This window comes from Saccostrea echinata, unplaced genomic scaffold (assembly GCF_033153115.1).
Source record: "Saccostrea echinata isolate AGI-Se365-2 ecotype Australia unplaced genomic scaffold, CSIRO_AGI_Sech_v1 ptg000063l, whole genome shotgun sequence".
Lineage (NCBI taxonomy): Eukaryota > Metazoa > Mollusca > Bivalvia > Ostreida > Ostreidae > Saccostrea > Saccostrea echinata.
In genome coordinates this window covers 507456-525238 of record NW_026889812.1, presented here as the reverse complement: position 1 = coordinate 525238, position 17783 = coordinate 507456, and the positions used below count along the sequence as shown (strand labels likewise).

The 17783-nt window shown below is 31.5% G+C and overlaps 2 protein-coding genes across 2 annotated transcripts; one reads left to right on the top strand and one right to left on the bottom strand.

Moving 5' to 3' along the window:
- The first annotated feature begins 487 nt into the window (after positions 1-487).
- On the top strand, positions 488-12828 carry LOC133175608 (interleukin enhancer-binding factor 2 homolog). The gene is made up of 15 exons (XM_061310719.1): positions 488-600; positions 1292-1378; positions 2099-2141; positions 2306-2362; positions 3657-3785; positions 5440-5542; positions 6487-6552; positions 6906-7022; positions 7542-7620; positions 8198-8285; positions 8542-8603; positions 9812-9926; positions 10849-10936; positions 11221-11372; positions 12234-12828. Exons 1-14 carry the CDS (start codon positions 593-595, stop codon positions 11343-11345), a joined length of 1167 nt encoding a protein of 388 aa, XP_061166703.1. The 5' UTR covers positions 488-592; the 3' UTR covers positions 11346-11372; positions 12234-12828.
- Positions 12829-13178: 350 nt separating this feature from the next.
- LOC133175574 (uncharacterized) lies at positions 13179-15845 on the bottom strand. Its single transcript, XM_061310691.1, has 4 exons — positions 15747-15845; positions 14504-14698; positions 13602-13721; positions 13179-13495 (listed from the first exon to the last, which is right to left on the bottom strand). Exons 1-4 carry the CDS (start codon positions 15803-15805, stop codon positions 13393-13395), a joined length of 477 nt encoding a protein of 158 aa, XP_061166675.1. The 5' UTR covers positions 15806-15845; the 3' UTR covers positions 13179-13392.
- Between the last annotated feature and the right edge of the window lie 1938 nt (positions 15846-17783).

Below are 17783 nucleotides of genomic sequence, written 5' to 3'. Positions count from 1 at the left end.
TTAGAATCTATTTAAATACAATCAAGATTGAATGATGTATTGTCAGTATGATTAGAAGCAGACAATGATTTGTGAATTTCATATATATATATACAATGTTTTCATTGTATATGATTATTCCTCCACATCAAGAATTAATAATTTCTATATTTTATAAAAACTGATATCCAGCTATATTTTTAGTTAATTACATAAAAAAATCTTTCTTTTTTGTGTTTTGTTTATTTATTCCTTAAGCCATATGGCTTATCAGCTAGATTACATACTCATAATTACAAAATACAAAAATCTTCAACAAAGAGAAAAAAAATCACAAACTTTGAACACTTTACTGTACCAAAATGAAAAAAAAAAATTCAAAGATTATTTAACCCCGACCCCTCTTTCCCTTAAATAACTTCATTTTATTATTTTGCAGAATATAGTTTTAAATTCCTGAAAAGACTTTCAACAGATGGAAAATCACTTATTCCCATTTTAATCGGGCTCGACATCCATTTTCCCTCTATTTCTACATCCGGAGTGAAACCACTCGGCGTCAACACATTGTTTTGCTGATCGTTAAAGCCAACACTGGAAAAGATCCATACAAATGATGAGGTAAAGCTGTCTTTTATGGACCGTATGCATTTAGTTGTACATTTTTCACTACGTGCACTTTAAACGATGCACTACAGTGAATGTTACAAATATTGGGGGAAAAAAATCTTTCACATATATCAAAAGCAGAAATATTTGTAAACAATTGGGCCCTTGAATTGAATATTCTTGTAAAATTAGTTGCGTGACAATGTTGCTTGAAATACACAGACTTTTCACATTAACAACTTTGTAATCATCACATAGCCCCTTACTTTGCTTGTGGAACTAAGACAGGAAATTGTGCAGGTTGAATATGGTTAAGTTAAGCATACAGCAATAAGTTGAATAATAATATTTACATTTTGTATTGTGCGTTTATTGTTATAGATGAAGATGATTGTAAACGTAAATAAAAATATTATCTGTTAATGTAAATTAGATTTCTCGCATAATGACGTGCTGTTTCCTTTAACAAGTGTGTAGTGTGTAGCAATCTCATATTTCTGATTTAAACAACCTTAGTTTTCTCACATAATGATGTTTTGTTTCCTTTTAAGAAAAATTTAGCAAACTTATATTTCTGTTTTGTTATTTCTTTGGAATATTTTCTGATTTCCAACATAACTATGATATAGCTTTACCAATGGGTAATGTGTTTCATTTCCATATGATCATGTCTATTTGATTGCTTACTTTTTCTTAACTTTAGGAATATGAGAGGACGTGGAGGTCCAATGAGGGGTGGAATGATGCGACCAATGTCTCCCATGGGAGGCCCCTTTAAACCTGGACCCCCGTAAGTTATGGGATGCTAAATCATTAGGAGTGAAACGGTTCACCGCGGTATCAATACACCGCGGTATTTTTTCTCGGTTTGATACACGGTGCAAAATCTCTAATTTTCGGTTCGGTTCATTTTTCGATCGGGATCGTTATTCAGTCGGGTTTGGCATAAGGTAAAACACGTTACTCAGTATAATAAGTATAGAAAACGTAAATTTTTGATGACTGATAGCTTGTAAAATAATTTTTGACAGTCAAATAATTTTAATCAATTTCTTCTAGTCAATTTGCAAATAAAATTCGTAAAATATCTGACTAGATTTAGAAAAAAAAGCATAAAACAACATTGAATTCGTTTCCTTCTATCAAAATGTATCGTATCGAAAATAACCGAACCGAGACAAAATTATACAATACGTATCGAACCGTGAAGGAGGTGTATCGTTTCACCCCTATAAATCATACATAACAAAAGACTTGTTGTTTAAAGTTAAATGTGAACTGTCAGAATTGTGACTTGCCTCACAAAATATATGGTGCCATTTAAAATGATTTTTGAAGCAATGGGACATTTTTGTAGGAATATTCACTGTACATATTTTGATAATTCTGTATATTTTTAATGATTATGATTCAATCATATTCATTGTTTTTTTTTTATTACAAGATGGAGTATTTTTCAGTTGTGAAAAGCCACTTTGCTTAATGGATGAATTTACTATTTTTTCAACAGGTTTCGGGCATTCATTCCTCACATACCATTTGATCTGGTGCAGGTAAAACATAACTTACTACCTGATACATCCATTTTTTTCCTGGTTCCTATATTTCTTTTCTACATAAGTTTATTGCAAAAGTTTAGAATTTGACCAATTTCCCAGTTAAACATTTCTTATTTATATTGTACAGTTTTAAAGCATTCTTTTAATTTTATTTACAGTGTGAATCAACATTTCCAAGAACCAAACCAGCACCCGATGAGAAGGTTTTTACAGATGTAAGTATTAATTCATGTATGATTCCATACTTTTAGGCATTGAAAACTGACATTAAAGAAGTGTAGGACTGCCACGATAAACAGAAATATCGGTTAACCGCGAATCAAAATCTTTCGGTTCGATTCAGTAGGTTTTTCCCGGATTTCGATTCGATTCAGGTATGATTTTTTCAGACTAACATCCGCTGTTGTCAGGTGCATTCTGATTGGTTAATCAGAAGAAGTGATGGCAAATCATGAAACAATTTGGATTTTTTCATTCTAGTGTCACATAATTTTCAGTTTTTTCTTCAGAGAAGTGTAACAGTGTTCTACAATAAATACAGTCAAACCTATTGTCTGAAATTTAAAGGACATGAAATACCAATTGAAAGCGTTTTTCAGAATTTAACTTAGAACTAACAGGGGTGTGCAATTAGCATCGCCCGACGCCCGGGGCTACCATTTTTGAGGGTCGGGCTAGTGGTTTTCTGCATGCAGGTAGCCCTGTGGGTTAGAAAAATTAAAAATGCTAATGTAATATATATGAAAATCACTACTGATATTTTCACTCAATTTTTTGCTTTTAAATTCCCAACCAATGAAAAATTTCCAGGCAGCATGCTTCTTTTGTTCGTAAATCTCCATAACCTTATTCATTTTGCAGTACTGTACTACCTGACTTATTTACTTCCAAAAACGATCGTTTTTTTTCTAATCCAAATTTCCTCCATTCATGTGTTTATGGTAAATGAAGGTAAATTATTTACGATCACTTAATCAACTGAAAGATAAGTGTTACATGTGTATGTGATTTACATAAAATATATTTCCAGTGCATTTAATAATTGAAGTTGAAGGAAAATGATATCACTTCGTTTTAGATGAGCTAGTGCAATGCATCGTTAGAAAAAGGAAAAAAAAAATTTTTAAATTCATTTTTATTTTTGATTATAATTATTAATTTATACATAATCCAATTTTAATAGCGAGAATTAAACTTTAATTTTAAAAAGAATGACCTTAAAACCCTGACTTTTTCAACAATAATCTTTTTTTTTTTCAATATTACTTACTTCCCCCCCCCCCATGCATTTGGGCTAGTAACTTTTTACTTGGGGTTAGTAACTTTATAGCTGCCACTGGCCCATGGGCTAGTACTTGATTTTTTTAATTGCACACCCCTGAAATAAGACTCCTCTTCAACACATAACCAGTACTAGTAAATCTGTATTCATCCAATAGGTGTATGGGTTACTGTTGTTGATCTGTTCAGATATTTTGTAATTTATCTGTTTCTTTTTTGAATTTCCAGTGTCTACTGAAAAGGAACAATGACCTGACACCCTCTTCCCAAGAGCAGGCCTCGATCTTAGCCCTGGTCACCAAGATACAAGGTGTGATGGATAGTTTGGTGCTGGCCCCCACCTCATTTGATCCTGCAGTAAGCAACTTCCTTGTTTGACACTGTTAATGTATATTAATTTTTGAATCTCAGATGATAGACTATAGGTAAAAAATTTCCTTCAAATGAAAGAAAGTAGAAAAGTTAAAAATGATAGAAACTTAATATGTAAGAAGTGGATTTGCAGGAATCAACTTAATTGTATAATTGAAAAGATATATGACTAATGTATCAATTGGGATATATTTTTTTTCAAATGCGAAATTGATTTAATCAAATACACTAAAGATTAAACTGAGATGGGTGAATTCTCCATTGACAATTTTATATAAGATACCAAGTTAGTTGCTGTGTGTTTGTTGTGGAATGATTATTGGACATAGATTTTCTAAGCATTAGATTTAAAATTTATATATTTTTTTCATGAAATGTTGCTTCAGATTCTTATCAAGTCTGGCATACATGTATCTAAGGACATTTATGTGGTAACTCGAATGTCTTTGTTTTATATTGTTTAATACAAGTTCTTTGATATATTTATGTTTATAATATTTTATTTAAAATCAGCAAGTTATTTGAGTTATATGTGTATGCTACCAAGTAATACAAAGTTACAGATTTCACAAATTTATCTACCATTATTATACACATACATGGCCATTTTTATTCCAACATTAATATAAGAGCCCTTGATTTTGAATGCATGTTTTTCTTCACAAGTACCGGTAATGTCTGGTCATTTTATTTTCAAATTTAAGCGAACCATAAAAAAAAAATGCACACAAATTTTTTAGCATGCTTCAACACAAAATGGAATGCAAATATGTACCAAATTAAAAAAGAAATGAATTACATGTAAATTGAAACAAAAAAAGATATTTTTTTTATATTACAAGGTATTTATGCTAGCAAATATAAGCTGCTATTATACAGTTTGTGAAATCTGCAATATTTGTTGTGATGAACGATAGAAAAATTTTTGTTATTTTGTATAAATGTATTTATTACTCTAAAACTATTAAAGAAAATTCTGGTTCCAAAATTCACATTCCATACAGCTAGATATTCAATAAAACATGCAAGTGGGATTCCAAAATATTGAAGAGAAGAGGGGGAGAGAGGGAAGATTTGTTATAATTAAGAAATGAATTTTTACTGTTGAAATTTTTTTTTTAATGTAAATTTCTGTTCTGTTTCATCAGACTACTTGAAAATGTCACAATTTTTTTTAATTGTTTTGATCTGTCGAAAATTTATTTTCAGTGTTTCCAGGAATAATAAATTCACCTTAAATGCTTTTAAATTGCATGTAGTTGTGAACATTTTTCTGTAACAAATTCACAATTGTGAGAAAATCAATAATCAGTAGAGTGGTTTATCTTAAATCAACATATCATTAATGTAAAAAATGATCCATAAACTTTTTGAATTTTTGTGAATATACTTGTACTGTAGATCACCAAATTTTCACAACACCTTATTTTCGCGAGATGGTCATTTGGTATTTATAAGTAAGACATAATTTTATGTAGTTATTGATCTATATAATCTTTGGTACTACAAATATGCACGAGAAATAAATTTTGACGAGCAGGCAGTCTCAGGTCATGTGAAAATAAAATTCTCGTGAATAAAATGTGAGAACGGTACTTGAATTATATGACCTATATTAGGTTTAATTTTCTTTTGACAGCAAATCGAGGAGGTGAGACAGGTGGGGTCGTTTAAGAAGGGCACCATGATGGCGGGAAACAATGTGGCTGACATTGTAGTCATGCTGAAAACTCTACCTACAAGTATGTATGGGGATTTTGTAATATTTTAGATAGGAATCACACTATCTAAATTATAATTATTACTCTGATTTTTAAGTGTTGAAGTTTACTTATTCATTTATCTGATCTAGGGGAATAAGGACTTAAAATGAAAAATTCTTGTATCAGTAAATTTGAAATAATCAGTATTTTATATATATATCAGGGCTCGACATTAACTTTTTTCCTACTTGTCCATTCGGACAAATGAACAAGACATTTACTTGTCCGAACTTCAACTTCACTTGTCCGAAAAATTTTCAATAAAGATCTAATACTGTCAACTGGAAAACTAAAATAAAGTCCATTACACATAACATGTGCTTGATTGATTCGTGATGTTACATGTATTGATAAATACAACAAACACATAAAACGAAATTTTATCTACCGGTAGTCTTTCTGGTCTGACAACAACATAAATGTCCACAAGTGAACCAAACTTTGTTAAGTTCGTAAGTTCCATGCCTTTACAGTAGTATGCAATTAGTGAACTTCGATCACGATCGAATGTGAACTCAATTAATAGCGATCCCTATCGGGATCGAAGTCCGGTTTTTATGTACAGCTTCCGTCTTGAAACTACCGATTAACTTTCAACAGTCGTTTTTTTTTTTTAATTATTTAAAGACTCCTTTACATTAAAATGCACTTGTCCAATCGGACAAGTGCCCAGCAATATTCACTTGTCCGTAATTTTTTTTTCACTGGTACCGGATAAGCGGACAAGCGTTAATGTCGAACCCTGTATATACATGTATATATGGGTAGTTGTAATGCTACTTAAAAGTGTTGTAACGGCCAGATATCTTTAGTATATACATTGTACAGTATTTAAAATTGGAAGAAGTGTTTGTTGTATGCCTTGTGATTTGTACATTTGATATATAATGTATGTAATGTTTATATTTTTTTATTTTCCACAGAGGAGGCTGTGGCAGTGCTGGGGAATAAGATTGTGGAGGATCTCCGAACACAGGACCCTGACGAAGGTACGGCAATATATGGTGTATTGCATAAGCAGAGAAACTGTGTATTCTGGCTGATTTTGTTTTTCAATAACATGAACATAAAAATGTAGTTTTTTAATTATGAATAAAAGCCTCTTCTCTAAGTATTATATTAAAAAATTATACATGTATACATATATATGAACTATAAGACTACTTATTAGGAAAGTATATATTTAAAATTGAAATCAGCGTTAATTAGAATAGAGTTATAAGGAGTTCTGCAGGTTCCTGTATAAAATAGACCAAAAAAAAAAATACAAGGGACGTAAAGGATATGGGTGTGGCTTTTTCTGATGAAAAAGTTTTAAAGAACAGATCTTTTTCTTATCCAGTGTTGACCATGCTGACAAATGACACAGGATTTGAAATAAGTTCATCAGATGCCACAGTGAAATGTCTGATCACAACTATTCCCCCAAATCTGAAGAAACTGGACCCAGAATTACACTGTAAGTATTGCTTTAAGTCCTTCTAATACACTGCACACTAAAGAGTTTTTTTATGCAGTTAGAGTGATCTGCCCTTAGAGCAAAAATAAATTTAAATTTACAGTTTTTAACTCAATTTGTAATCAATTTAAGCATTCTTAACATTTTAATTGACCAAGATACATATATTAAACACTCTATTTGCATGTATTTTCCCAATTTAAACAAGCAACAGTGATTTCTGTTAATCTATACTTTGTTGCCTTTGAACATTTTTCATGGGGATAAATGGCAAGTTGAAAATGAAATAGAAAAAATTCAACATTTACACCTTCATACAAAATAATTTTCTCAATGTCCAAAGTTTTTTCATTGGTGAATAGATGGTCCTTAAGAAAGAACTATTGAAAAAAATGCTATTATCTGCACAAGTTTGTTTAACAAATACATGCAGTGTATTAGGAGACCCAAATGTCGTTTTTAACATTGATCTATGATAATTGCCTTATGTCTTTCTTGACCTTCATCTTGACCTTGTAGTGGACGGGAAGGTCATGCAGAGCCACCTGGCAGGAATCCGTCATGCTCGCTGGTTTGAAGAAAATGCATTCCATTCAAGGTAGTCATTTCTATGTAATATTTTTGATGTATCATTTAAAATTACTGCTGTAGGAAAGGGCTCAAAAAGGCTGAGTCCACTAAGTGAATATCCATACCACACTGTATATACTGAGTAAAATGTACAGTAAAACATGCTTATAACCAAGTGCCAGGGATAGACGATTTTGCTTTGTTAAAAACCTAATTCACTATATCCGTTAAGTTTACAATATATTTTAAAGCCACAGGGAATGAAAATCGCTTTGCTGTGATCGTCATTCCTTCATAAGCATGTTTGCTAGCCTATAAGCGTGTTTTACTGTAGTTTAAAATTTACTTATGTCATGTTTTTTGGGGCACAAGTTATATCATCTTTGTGGATACATGTATTTAGAAAGGAAACTGCATGAGAAGGTAAAACTTAATTGAAAATATGTTTGTCTAGAAGATGATTTAACACAAATGTACATGTAACCTTCAAAAACACATTAGGAGAGAAAAGATAATTATTTTTTTTCAGGCTATACATGTATTTACATGTACAGTATATTTCTTTCAGCTCACAGTTTCATTGATATGATTTTTTTCTGTTGTAGTATTAAAGTGCTGATAAGATTAATGAGAGATCTGAAGAATAGATTTAAAGGATTTGAACCCCTAACATCATGGATTATTGATCTGTTGGTAAGGTGTTTGATTTACTTCATAAAGTCCACCCCACCCCCCACAATTTTGTTTGTACTTGATACTTTAACAGATCAGTATTAATTATAATATTTAAAAATTTTTTTTACATTATTTTTGATAATTGAAAATAGTAAGTATCCTTTGGATTTGCCAACAGAGCTTTTATGCTATAAAGTAGGGTGCGAAACATTTTAATCTATTCACCAATTATTGATTACTATATTGTTCTAAAAAAAATTTTTTCCTTATTCAGTCTCACTATGCCATCATGAATAACCCCACAAGACAGCCCCTCCCTATCAATGTAGCCTTCAAGTAAGTGGACTCATTCTCCATTAATAATTAGGCTAATCATTTTATATAATTTTTCTACCTCCTGACAAAAGAGAGTTTAATGATTTTTTACCTAGTATGTATGATTTGCTATTAAATTAATAATTTAACTGGATACAAAGTGGTTTTTGTCGTACCAAAAGGTCAAACATGATATTTGAGATAAAGTTAGGGCTATTCCAGGTAAAAAGGAGGGGGATTATCTCATATTGGAAAAAAAATATTGAGTGAAACATATCGAATTAAAAACAGATATGTTAAATAAGGTAAATCCCATGAAACAACTTAAGATCATGGTACACCCAACTTTACATGACAGGTTAACAGGTTAAGGACTAGAATGTAACTGACATGATACTTTGTTTTCAAACCCATATGTGTCACCTTAATACTTTTACTCCATATGCAAAATATTTTGACTTTTAAATTCAGTACCCATGCTCAGACTGAAGTTTTTTCATCATTAGTCTTTTTTCCCCTACTTTCTGTTTAAAATAAAACCAATCTCCTGATTGTTTTAATAAGATTATTTAATGTACCAAATTATGTTTTGATCATTAAATTTTGGAAAGGAAAATCAAACAGGAAGCCAAGAGCACAAGAAATCCATGTCCCAGTTCTCCAATGACACTGCTACAGTGACCACAATCATATTACATGTAGCATGTTTTTCTGTAGTTATCTGCCCTTGTTCCAGTTTGTTGGATACAAGTTTCACTGTCAATGTAAAAACATGATTTTGACAATTGTTTAGAGCCTGCTTTTGATAAAAATTGATAAATGCTGATTTATACAAATAAAAAATAAAAACAACAGAAGTACTTTGCAGTAATAAAACCCTCATCATAAAATTTATCAGATGAGGACAACCACGTATAGGAATTTATTTGCTCCAGCCCCTACTACCCATGAAAAAATATATGAAGAACCATCCAAGGCAATCCTCCTGTACATTTTTTCCTGGAATAGCCCTTAGTAAATTTTCCACCTAGCCTCTTTTAATAATTATTTGTTTTGAAAGTTGTAAATGATCCATGAGCAAATAAGTTCATAAGGCTGTTTGGTATAGGTTTAAAACATTCTTCTGCACCTTGAGAGTTAATTGTTCAAAATGAGCCATCAGGAATTACATACATATGTAAGAATTGTACCATTGTACATATGTACATTGATAAGTTGTTTGAATACAGGAGATGTCTACAGTTGTTGGCAGCGGGATTTTTCCTCCCAGGATCAGTCGGGATCACAGATCCTTGTGAACAAGGAACGGTACGAGTCCACACCGTGATGACCCTTGAACAGCAGGTTTGTACAGGAAGTTGTGTAATGTACTGATCAGCACGGTATTTACATGCAATCAATTATTAATAAGTGAGGGGAAGTGATATCCATTATCAAGGTCAAAAGTGCCTTTATTTACGACATTTCCTGGTGATTCATAAGGTATATGGCAGTCGGTAAAAGTAATAAGGAAAGTTTTCTCCATATAAATTGAAAGTTGTAGTTTATATAAAAACTCTTTGTATACATGCATGTGTATTGCTGTGTGATTATTAAAGCATTTTATTTTTACTATTGAATTGGTTGCGTCTTGGTTATATGAACACTGTTAAGGGAAGCAACTCTTTTAAGCTTCACATTTTATTCATTTCACAAATGCCATCTTAGTGATTTCAGAAGCAGGTTAAAAAAATTATATTCTGAAAAATAGGATAGCGTTATGCTAATTAAGTTACAGTATATTTCAGAAGCAACTTCTCTGATAGTTGAAATTTGCAAAACTTTTATCTTTCAGACAGTACAAAAAATAACACTTTAGATACCATATCTTTAATTTTGCAAGCTGCATGGAAGTAAAAAGTACAACTTTAAAAAAGCATGTGAAGGACTTGACAATTCTGATTAAAATCAGATCTTTTCATACGCTCTGAAATACTGATAGTCACTGTACAGTGACAATCAGAATTTTGAAAGATAACAAAGATTTGATTTAAATCATATTGAGGACTAAATTGCAAAAATTTCGAATGACACAATTTTTTCTCTCTCCCTTTTCCCCTTTTTGTTCCTCTCCTCCCCCACTTTTTCCTTGATTTCTCCCCCTCCACCCCTTCTTTTACCCTCCTTCTCCCATTTATTTTGTCTTACCCTTGGTATGGTATGTTTGAAATCATTGGAAATGAGTGGAGAATACATAATGTTGATAATGCCATCTTTCTATCGACAGGATATGGTGTGCTTCACAGCTCAGACATTACTCCGAGTACTGACCCATGGAGGATTTAAACAGATCCTAGGCATGGAGGGAAACTCTAGTAAGTAAAATATATCTATACATCTAAAAATAAGGTTCTCAAAAAAAATGTTATAAATCTAAAACAAAAAAAAAAAAAAACAAAAAAAACAAGAGGCCCTTATTGTTCAGAGAATTTTATTTTAATTAAAAATAAAACATTCCAGCAGTCAAACATATTATGAAAGCTTGACTGGTTGCAAGATGTTTATGGTGGTGTAAGGTTTGGAGATTTAAATAAGAGGAATGGCTTTACATTATGGTTTATCTGATTCACTATCAATGGATTTTCATCTCTTCTCACAGGTATAGCGACAGAGATGAGCGTGTGGGAGGGGGTGGTTGTGACACCGTCAGACAAAGCCTACGAGAAACCGGAAAAACGGGAAGGGGAGGAAGAAGATGAAGATGGCGATATGGAAACACAATGATCACCATGGCAACACCAACAACTACATGTGAGAATTTGAAATTTTACATTTTTAAGAGTTTTTTGATCTACAGAATTTCATACTAGATGTTATAGTGTCGTGCATTTAACAAAGTACATGTAAATATTTACTGCTCTGAGCAAGAATGGTAAATTGTGCTGTGTTTAAAGAATTAGCTCAAATTAGAATTGATTCTGGCCCATAAATTTTGAGATAATGGCAGATTTTTAATTATTTATTTATTTAATTTTTTTGTTGATAAGAAGCTTACTGTGGAATCATTTGAATTTGTGGGGTTTAGTAATGTGCAATGAAAATTTTCATGGAAACACTATAGGGTGACCAAAAAATAAACAAACTTTGGTCCCCCACAAACAATGATGATTCCACAGTATTCATGTCAACGCTGAATGGAAAATAAGATTCTTTTGAACAGAATACATGTAGTCATTTGACTGTGACTTTACATTTACAACAACTGTTCATAAACTGGTTCAAAATAATGCAAAATAGGATTTTTCCGTTAGCTTTCTGGTTAGAAGATTTTGAGGGCATGCATTGAGTAAAAGATGTTCATATTTATGAACATAATGACAAGTTTCATGCTGTCTATGCTCAAGCAGATGTTTTCTAGGCCCCAAAAATCAGTAAAAATTGCTTATTTTACTTTTTATTTTTCATGCAAAGGTGGTGAAATGGGCTATACATGTATTGTGATATCAAACACAAAGAATGCCTGCATCATTACAATATTTTTTATTGACTTATCACTAAATAAGTTGTTTGCATTGTGCAATAAACAAGTTAAAAGTGAGTAAGAACATGTCTCATTTTGTTTATAAAATAATTGCAATGAATCAATACTTCTGTTATTTCATCTATTCACAGGATGTCCCTACTGCAAGAAATTTGTGTGGCAATTACAGAATTGCAGCTGACATTTTATGGACAAAAGTGGCTACAGCAAATGGAACCTAAGTGTGGTATACATTGTTCTGTTGAAACTGAGAATTGGAAAGGAAAGAACCAAAGGAATATACAAATGTACATGTATGTTAGAGAGAGAGAGAGAGAGAAAGAGAGGGGAGAGAGAGACTTGATAAAATGCCATATTTGTATGTTTTACTTTGTTTTCATCCCATTGTGACTGTATTGTTTAGTTGTATGTTGTTGAAATTTCCATGTCAGAACAAATTGAAAATTAATTCCTTAAGTTTAATTATTAAAAAAATGGAATTTTATTTATTTTACTTATATAACAGGCATGCATTTGCAAGTTCTTGCAAGTTAAAAAGGCAGCAGATATATAATTAGAAATCCTGATGAAATTTAAAAAAAATACAATGTTTAGTTATGAAAATTGTATGTGACTTTAAGTTAAATATTTTATAATTTTGATGGTAAGTATAAAGCAAGAATAATGTTTCTGATGTTAACAAAGAAAAATTTAAAGGATAAAATGTACATGTATATATTAATGTCATGAAATCTTGAAAAAAAAATTAAAAATTTTGAACAGTTCTTTTTTTTTTCTTTTATGAAACAGTATTATAATGTCAGACTTGTGTGATTGTCTTCTTCACAGAATACTGTAAACTTACTTATCTTAGCAGCAATCATATTTTAGCACCTTTTGCACTGCTTCATGTTTATCTGCTAATACATATACATGCTAATACATGATTCAAACCACAGTCTAACCTCATTATCTTGAAGTCAATGGGACCGAGAAAAAAATTTAAGATATCCGAGGATTTGAGATATCCAAGGTAAAATATTTAAAAAATAAGCGGTTGGAACTTCCAAATCACTTTGACATATCCATCGTATTTGAGATATCATGTTCGAGATACCGAAGTTCAACTGTAGTACATGTTTTGCAACGATCAAGTGGTCTAATTTATGATTGCACTATTCAGTTGGAAGATTGTGCTGAACTTTGAGTTCTCTTATTTATGTATGTTTGCAGTATTTATTAATAATGTCATGCTTGCATTGAGTATATATTATCACAGATCGTGCTGTTAATCTTTAACCTTGACAAGTGTTAAAACTCTATTTCATTATCCTGGAAGTCTCTGAATTTGGGTGACTTGCACGTTGGGTTTGGTTCATCTTTAGTATGGACAAAAGCTGCTACAGGAACTGTCCTTTAAGTAAAAGTGAATTTCATAAGATCAGTGAAAGTTTTATGAAGGAGACTTAGTTTTGAATTAATTGAGGTTTCCTTTGAATAAATTCACCATGAGTCTTTACCTTGGTTTTATAGTCTCTTTAATCTGAGCTTTCTTTTGAAATTTCTCATCTTGCTCATCCCGTATCTGAAGTTCTCCCTGTAGTCTAGTGATTTGTGATATGGAGATGTTGTTAACATTTCTGCATTAAAATAAATATTAATTTAAAAATTGGCTCTGTCAGATCAGTTCGTCTAGTTTGTTGGGTATTCTAGGACAATAACGATAGTTGGAAATGTGTGATAATTTGCATAATAGGCCCGTTATGCATAAATTATCCCACGTTTCTACCGTCATTAATGTCCCTGGCATACACCTCTTCTAGAGCAAATTTTGAGGAAATATTAATTACTAGCCAAAATTAAATATTTGGTAATTTTGGGATAATTTTCTTTCAAAAACACAGTTTTTCATATTTAGTCAATACCCCTGGTAATGAGTGCTGTTTTTTTCCCTAAGAACCTCGAAAGGGAGTATCATTTGAAAAATTTTCAATGGGCCAAGTACATTGTATGGTACTTTGCGTAAGACCTTAATTGAATTTTCTTAAATTTTTTGTTTGTTTTTTTTTTTTTTCCAGTCAATTCTTGATAAATAATGCAATTATAAAGTTTTAATGAGAATAAACTTTTAAAGTTATAAACAACAATACTTTTTTATTTCTCTGTTATGCAGCATTTTTGTAAATTTTTTGTTCGTTTTCTATGTTTTATATGTTAAAAGAAGAATAACTTATAGCCTTTTTTGTGCACATTACTGCCCAGCTGTACGTTTTTAATGTGCTTCAAATCTCTATCATTCAATAGCCCCGCCCCGTCAGGTCAATTTGCTGAGAACATGTACATACATGTAAATGACCTTTATGATGCTTACGGGCGATTCCTTTTCAAAATTTATAGATCCGCCACTGATCACTGTACTTACGAATGTGATATAATTTGCTGATCCTCCGTGGTGTTTCTCGTCTTGAGATATTGCTCGAGTTTATCAATGGTGGTCTGTAATGATTGACACATATGCTCCGCCTCTTCACGCGCAGCCTTCTCTTTCTCGAGAGCCTCGTTTCGGAGATTAAGTATTGCTTGCATGTGCTCAATCTTTAACATTAACTGTCTGCATCTGAAATTGACATTTTTCAACGAATGAGGAAATGCTCATGAAATAGGAAGGTAGCGAACAGTAATCAGGCTCAAAGGTCTACTGAAACAGCAAACACGGACTTCTAAAAACATCAGAGGTGGGATCAGGTGTCATGGAGGAGTAAGCATCCCCTGTCGACCGGTCACACCCGCCGTATGCCTCTTGTCATGATCAGGAAAACAAAAAAAAAATCCGTAGACAATTCAATGTATAACAGTTTGTATTGTGCTTATTAATAGTAATGATTTTTTCCATCTTTGGACTTCTAAAAGAAGGGCGGAGTCACCAAATTTTGGGGATATGTCATGTTAATTTCTGAGTTTATAACCTATACAGTATTATGTCTACATGATTTCGGTTTACTAATAAGATAGTAATGCTTTTGATGGAGACTTGTATACTTTGCAAAATGTTTCATAAATTAAACGTAATCTATTTTCAACATGTGTTACAAATATATCTTACCATACATAAATTATATATCATATATTCATCATACATGCATTCAAATAAGTGTATGTTGAAAAAAATAATACATTTATACTAAAATATATAGCAAACGTATATGTATTGAACATTTGGTAATCATACAACTAAAACTAAAAATATGTTGCATATATGTCATATTCATATCTATTTTCACCTGATTAATGTTTTTCTCTTGAAAATTGAACATATTGAACTTTCTAAATAAGTTTCTAATATATTACAAAATAATGTTTGTTTGAAACATATGTTAAAAGTCGTTACGCTTAGCAATCGTTGATCGAATAAACTTTAAGCATATAATTGTTCATTGCACATAATAAACATATTTTACAATATTTAGCTGGAAACGTTACATGTACAGTTAACACGTGCTACTGCATGCATTTTGATATGCTTTATAATTTTAGATACATGCTGATGAACTTACCTCGGCTGTTAGCAACTTACCTCGGCTGTTAACAATTTCTCGGCTGTTAACAATTTTACGATGAACTTACCTCGGTTGTTAACAATTTTATGAAGAATTTTATTTCTTTACCTTTCCTCCGTATCCTTGCGGAGTTTTCGCTCCGATTCCATTTGTGCAGTTAAAAACATCAACTCATCGGGTGACCTTGGATCATTTCGACTGATCAATGACCTTGTGATATTACAAAAGAAAAAAAAATCAATTAACTAAGTGAACATACTAACAAAATGAAGATGTTTCAAACAGTGATCAAGCTCATAAATTTGGTAAAGAATAAGAATCGTGAACAGGGGGGAAAAAAAACCCGAAGGACCTCTGTATTGATCAAGTAAACTGGAAATCTGTATTAAAAATGCTATTAAAATTATATAAATATTGCATGTAGTTGAGAGTAACATTAAAAATTTTCACCCCAAGAAAACCAATGTCAACCGAGGCGCAGCCGAGGTAGACGATGGTTTTCGAGGGGTGATAATTTTCAATGTTACACTCAACTACATGCAATATTTATTATTTTATACTGAATGTTTTATACAATGACATATAACAGTGAACCTTGCGCGCATAAATTCTGCGCAGTCGCTATTTTTTGGAATAACACCCGTCGTCAAGCAATGTTGACTGTTGCTACGCTTGAGGGCGTGGCTCCATCATTCAGCGGGTATTAGTGTTTTTTAACAAATGTTTGTCGACGAATCAGATTCAACTAACTTACATGAAAGTATAATATAATAGATTAACAACTGATGGGAAATGTGTTAGTCAAAATACGACCCAACAACAGGAAGACTTTTCCAAAAAAGGTCATTATAACGACCTTTGAATTTGCAAAATATAGACTTTAAACGTGATAGTTGAAAACCCTGTAACATTAACTTATTTTTCATAAGCCTGCCTCTATTTAAAAAATATTATCATACTCAGAACATATGCTCTTGAGTATCGAATAAGTAGGGAGACATTAACATCATATGCAGATGTTTTTTGGAATATTACTTCTCGGAACATAAATAGGGGAAGTTGACGATGGAAAAGCTGTCATCCTATTTGATATATAGTTAGTTGTTAGTTGATATATAGTTAGTTGTTAGTTGCCCATGGTCTAAATATAAATCAGTAAAATATCATAGTATGAAGCAGATGTGACAGACTCTTCGATGTACTTCAGAGTACTTGTGTATGGAATCAGAATCAATTTTTAAAAAAAAAATTTTTAACAAAGTAATTTTGTAGATCATAAACATTTACGAGTTTAATTTTAATTGAGGAAACAGTTGTCTATGATGTAAAAAAAGACTGCCAAGGAATGGTTGTATAAAAAGGCATATTTAACATTTTTCGAATAAAAAACACAGGCACATTAATATCTAAAAGTTTCCCAAAAATTTTGATAAAGAAATGATTCACAGATCAAAAACACTTATCATTCAACAAGGACATAAAATAAATGATATGTTTTCTTGTCTTCTAAAATGCATTCTCAAAAACCTTTCTGATCCAGAGCCCTATTTATTATTATTTTTTTCATCAAAAATTTCAGAATTTGTGATTTCTTTGCTTCTGTCTGTATTCTAGAGGCCAACATTACCACATACTCATGGCAGAGATATATCATTTTTAATGAAAGTAACAATAACAATGCGTAAGTTGATTTTGAACCTTCTGTCCAAATTTAGTTATATTTAGAAAATAATTAAATGTGACTTTTATTATTTATTTATATGGCACTTGACCATATTTATTTTAGTAAAACCAATCTTTCAACCATTTTCTTTCATTTGAAGACTTAGAGAAAGAGAAGCACAAAAATAATTTCGCAAACATTGATATCCTGAAGAAATTTTTCTTAAAATATAAATGACATAAATCACAGTGTACCTGTTCAGTGTTACATAAAGCACAAAACAGTGTTCTGTGTAAATGTACAACGTACCTGTTCAGTGAAACGCACTCCGATAGTGGACGACTTCTATCATAACTGAAAGACAATTGAGTACAGATATATTTAATGTACATAAAAATAAGTATTTGCTAAGAAAAATTAAACATTTTATGTTTTGAATATACTGATATTTATAAAATAAGCAAAATGAATCGTTAAAGGAG